General features: G+C 40.4%; 1 protein-coding gene across 1 annotated transcript; it reads left to right on the top strand.

Moving 5' to 3' along the window:
- The first annotated feature begins 412 nt into the window (after positions 1-412).
- Positions 413-5,221, top strand: LOC134649587 (zinc finger protein Elbow). The gene is made up of 2 exons (XM_063504404.1): positions 413-645; positions 3,392-5,221. The coding sequence occupies exons 1-2, from the start codon at positions 586-588 to the stop codon at positions 4,577-4,579; spliced, it is 1,248 nt and encodes a 415-aa protein (XP_063360474.1). The 5' UTR covers positions 413-585; the 3' UTR covers positions 4,580-5,221.
- Positions 5,222-5,735: the final 514 nt, after the last annotated feature.

Raw genomic sequence — 5,735 nt, 5'->3', positions numbered from 1 at the left:
TTTAAAAATCTCACCTTGATATCGATTTAATGGAAACATCTTTACAACCCTAAGAAAGAAGAATTAAAGTTAAGAATTAAAGTTTGGCAAACATCTTCAAATCTCGCTGTACGAACCTGTTTTCCTGAAAAAAAAAAAACAAATAAAAAGGCGCGCTAAACCGCAACTCAAACCGCTCAAAACTAAATTATTACCGCGCCGCTTATACCCCATTCAATTTCCCCGCGATGCATCTCTGTCGTCACTAGCCTTTGACTGCGTTGCATATTTTATATAATCCTTTCATCAAAACGAGGGAAAACGACTTATAAAATTTCTACAAGCGCGAGCGGGACGGGGCGACCAGCGGGGTGTCAAACAGCGGTGGGGATAAGACGGCAAAGCTCCCGCAAAGTACACAGAATGCAAAAATGGCGCGGCGACGAGTGACAAGGTGTCAGGGAAGGGGGGGCCAAGCGCTCAGTCCGCTGCCGACCGCCGAACGAAACGCACGTGTTTAATGTGAACGGATATGACGGATTAGTGGAGTGAAGTGCTGTGTGTGATTAATCTTTTAAGCTGGATACTAACGGATTGTGGGGCAACATGCTCACGTCAAGCAATCAGTATTTACGGCCGGATTATCTGTCGCCTTTACCTACTACGGTAAGTTTCATTAAGAGCTTTTAGCTAAGTTAGTTCTGATTTCTAGAAAAAAAAGTCTAACAATTATTAAGTGCATAGATTCAATTTATAATCTTAGGCTTAAACATATTGAAGATATAAAAGAACAAAGACGTGTTAAACGTTTAATTAAAAATAACTCTGAATAAACAATAACAAAACATTGAACGCAGGAAAACACATAATCATAAACTCTCGTTCTTTGTTCATGTTTTCAAATTTGATATAGACCCTCGTAAATTATTCATAAACAAACGAATCGCGAAACAGGACATTAATGCTACAATACTCGTAACTTTTCCTTACAATGACTTTAATAACCTGTCGCTCTTTACTGCCGACATATACAATTCTAACTAGAATATTACTCTTTGTTATAATGTAAACAGAGTCGTAAAACTGGATAATTATGAAAATAATGGATAATAGACAATAATGAGCACAGGAACTGGCATTAACGACCGAAGCAATGAATCAACGGGCATGGAATCTGAAATGCTGCGGTCAATGAAATAAGGCTATGCCGACAACTCAATTGGTTTTGTAGAGGATATAAAAAAAACTAGAGTCAAACTAAGATAATTCTGCATGGCATCTGCAATGACAAAGTGTAACAATGTCATCATTCATGTCAGATTTCTATGAAAATATGACGTTCAAGTCAGTGCAAAGTTACCTTAGACGGACACTAGCCCTCTGCTAGTTCTGTAAGTAAAGTCACTATTTAACAGCTATGTAGGTACTTACAACGAACACTGCAATAGGTTATACTTTTTAGTAAGTTCCTGTCTTTGTTTGTTCTCCATCCCCCATATGTTTTTCGGCCATGTTACAAGATTCTGTTATAAATCTACTCAGACCTATTACCTAGAGAAACTTGGATTTATAAACCGTGTTTTATTAACGTTAAAAAGAGTAAAAACTCTTAGAAACTAACCAAAATAATAAGAGAACTCAGTAGCCAGTCAACTGAATCAAATTATACAAAAAAAATCACGAAATGAAAATAAAACAACAATATTGAGCGAATTTTAGAAACGAATTCATTGAATAAAAACCGAATAACCATTTAATTTTAGTTAGCATCTTATTTAATTTCTTCTCCGTTAAGTTCTTTCTTATCTTTGAAACAAAGTTAATTTCAAAATTACTTATTCAACTTTTTTTTTGCGTTCCTCTTTGTCCATGAGTGTAGTTAAAACAAGGAAATGTAAGCAATAAAGCAACAATAACTTTATTAAATTCGAATGATTTAATTTGGATCATGTTTAGTTTTTAGATCCATTTTACAAAAGCCATACTTACCTAATCACAGCTGAAATATGAAATGTACTTACCTTAATATTGTCATTTTTGGATAATGCAGTTTGAAATCATCTCTATCTTGCCAATACCAAATCAGACATAATACTTAGTTAAAAATAAGTACAGAAAGATAAACAAAAACTGAGTAATTTTTATAACAAATCTAACATAAACAAAAAAGTTTTTGTATAAAATTCTATGACAGCTTATTATCAAAATTGCCAAATAATAATTTATCTAAATTTTGTACGAATTTCGTATTTTTTTTTTTTTTAAATAGCACAATAAAAATATTACAAGAGCAATACCATTTCGAATGACTGTAACTAATAATACATTGTTATTTTATAGTTACTCATATAAATAATTAGTTCTAGCCAAAACAATATTTTTGAAACACCGGAAAGCATGTAATCTCATTCTGTCGGCTTATTCGTTAACTTTATGCTCCTAACACGAAACAAATTCAAAAACAAAACGGTAAAAACTCATTATTTTCGTAGACAAGCGTACAAAATCATAACTTAATCGCGAAAGTTTCGCGGCGAATTTCACAGTTTCGCGTAAACGTGAGATAATTGAGAATATTTTGTTCCTTTTAAACGCAATTCGCGAAGGCTTTGCTTCATTCCGCGAATAGGCATTTATGATTAATGGTCAAGATTATGCACGGCTTTGTTATGGTATAAACACACCCGTTTTGTGTGGGTATTGAGTAAATTATAAGTACCATGTTTCAATTTAAGACGGTTTTCATGAATGGATCTGATTGCAGGCTAAATTGAAATTATTGTTATTAATATTTTAGACTAAAACATTATCAATACGATATTCATATGAATGTTGGTTTTCAACTAATCGTAATGCAAATTCAATATGTGTTTTTATTCACTGTATGTTTATTTAATTTACCTACTAGGTACGCTTTATCATTATCTTTTATCGTTAGCATTTTATTTAGCATATTATAGAACGTTATGTTATACCATCGTCATTAATTAAAGTAACATAACGTCATGAATCTATTAAACTCTGCTAAGAATCCAATTAGTCCCACGTCACCCTCCACAATCAAACTAAAACGTTGACACAACAACCGCAAAAATCACCCCAATACTCGCTCGAAATAATTGTGCGTCCCGTGACAATAGACGTGACAACGCGCGAGTCCGGGCGCGCCGCAAATTCACCGGCACAAATTGCCCTTTTCACAGCGAGATTACATCATGCGGGAGCCGAGTGAAATGTCAAGCGGAGCCGACGGCTGCCAGACGCGCGGATAATGGCGCGTCGGCCGCGTGATTGGACTCCCCCACCCCTCCCACCGCCCTCGGCGCCCCGCGGTCCCTTTGTGCGCCCGTCACTCGCAACCTCGACCCGGACGTTTCATTTCATAAACTGATGGCTTCTCCTTTTGTTGCAGCTCGACGCGAAAAAGAGCCCGCTGGCGCTCCTCGCGCAAACCTGCAGCGCCATCGGCGCGGACACGCCGAACCCCAAGCTTATCTCCGCTGCGGAAAAAGCCAGCAAGAAATATGAAGACAAACCGCATATGGATAGCAAGCCCAGCTTCAAGCCTTACGAGTCGTGCCTCACTGCGAGAGAAAAGACTAGAACGCCGGAGGACAGAGCGTCATCCGTAAATGCTCACTCTAAGACGCCTTCCTCCAAAGGTAGCGCGTCAACAACCCCTGTGCAAGCGCGCTGCGGGAGCAACCAGAGTTCATCCTCTCAGAGAACCTCGCCGCCCGTTAATCACAAAACGCCGTCAGAAAAATCAGACGAACGGTCGAGTCCTCTACATGGCTCTCCGAACCCAACCAAATCGGACTCTGCTAGTAATTCATCCACATCCAAGTTACCCTTCACGCCAACCAGTCTATCGTCCAGTGCTGACACCAAAGAACCTTCATGCTTCAAACCGAGCGTACCTGTCACATCATCAGCTTTTCTAGGAGGCTTGCCACACACAGGCTTTCCTTTACACATGGATTTAATGACGAGCAGTCTTATGGCAGCGCAGCATCATGCACTGAAAAACGGGTTGAACCCGTATCTAGCTTACGCGAGAATGAAAGCGCCAGGAGGAGATCTTGGAGTGTGCAGAGATCCATATTGCACGGGTTGTTCGTTGAGTTCGCACTTGCTCAAGTCTGCGGTATGCCCGGCTGGGTGCACGCAATGCGACCACGCGAAGACTCCGTTCCCGTTACCGACTAGTCACCCCGCGGCTGCGGCCTATGCGCACGCTCAGCTGGCTGCTTTGGCGGCTGCATCTCAGCTGCCTTTTGTCTGTAGCTGGATGGCCGGAGATTCCGCTTATTGTGGGAAGCGGTTCTCGACGTCCGAGGAGCTACTGCAGCATTTACGTTCGCATACTGCCAGCGGAGAATCGAGTCCAAGCCTGTCGATGCTCAGCGCGACGCACCCATTGCTGCAGCGGACGTACCCGACTCCGCCGCTGTCACCGCTCACGCCGCGATTCCACCCGTACAGCAAGCCGTCGCACCTGGTGTCGTCGCCGCCGCTGTTCTCGCTGCCCCCGCATCCATCGCTGGCCGCCTACTTCCCGTCGTACCCGCTGTTCGGGCCGCGGCCGCTGCACCCGTGAGGTGCGGCGGCGCTCCAACACAAGAAAGGGGGCGCCGACCGCTAACGCCCAAGCCAAAAGGACATTCGCAACCGAGGATCGTGTAAATATATCGTAGTGTTCCGAGGTTCTAGTCGGCTCATATCATCGACGAAGCCCGCGAGGGCCGCGCAGCTGTGATCTCTACTCGTAATGTATGTTATAGTGCACTGATTATTGTGAGAGCTCATCTGTAAATCATGCTGTACATATTCGGGCATACCTATTAGTTTAATGCTCGACGCTAGTGCTTTAGATAGTGGTTCAGTGTTATTGCAAAACGTCATGGATTGCCCTGGAGCATTTTGGTCAGGTATGCCCTATGTATGGCCAATTTAAGCTTTGAATCGCGCAAGCGTTTATTTTCTAGTTAGACTAACAAAATTTTTATGTACCAAATCTATAGATGTAATTTAAATAGTTTTTTTTTCAATAAGTTGTTGCAAATTAGAATTGTTAATTTGTGTTTGTATTATTAAATCTGTTCTTGTTAAAAATGCACAAACGAATCCCTGTCTAATTTCGTAATGAAACAGGTAATCGTTCGGGTATTTTGAATACAAGAGTATGTATCCATTAGACATTTAATCAGATCCTTCGACACAAAGGACGGTTTGCGGCAAAAATGCCGTGAGAACTGTCGATCATTAATATAATCAATTTCTTACTTAATACGGTAATTTTTACGGAATCTAAGTCTGTAATATACTCGTACTTATTCCATGACTTTTTGATCGATGGATAAGATTGGATGTCGAAAGGAAACATGTTCCGTATTATTTGGTGACAATGAGGCACATATCTTGTATTATAAAGCGTAGTACCGGCGCGTAGCGTAGCGTCTTCATTAAGATTACCTTAACGATCTTATTTTATATTCATTTTCACTTAAACTTTCCAACTTGTTAAACCGATAAGATCTTAATAACAGAATCTCAACACGTTACTTCATAAATTTACATTAACGTTAAAAGTTACGAGATAGTCACTTCACTGGGAGTAGGAAGCGATTCTACTGCTGTTTTGTCTTGTGCTGCAATTATGGTCTATGTATAACTTTCACAATTTCGTATCCGATTTTAACATTAACTTTAATATAGAACCCATTGAGTACATAAATAAGTACTACATTAAAAAC

Source organism: Cydia amplana, chromosome 7 (assembly GCF_948474715.1).
Source record: "Cydia amplana chromosome 7, ilCydAmpl1.1, whole genome shotgun sequence".
Lineage (NCBI taxonomy): Eukaryota > Metazoa > Arthropoda > Insecta > Lepidoptera > Tortricidae > Cydia > Cydia amplana.
This window is presented reverse-complemented; position numbering and strand designations above follow the sequence as displayed.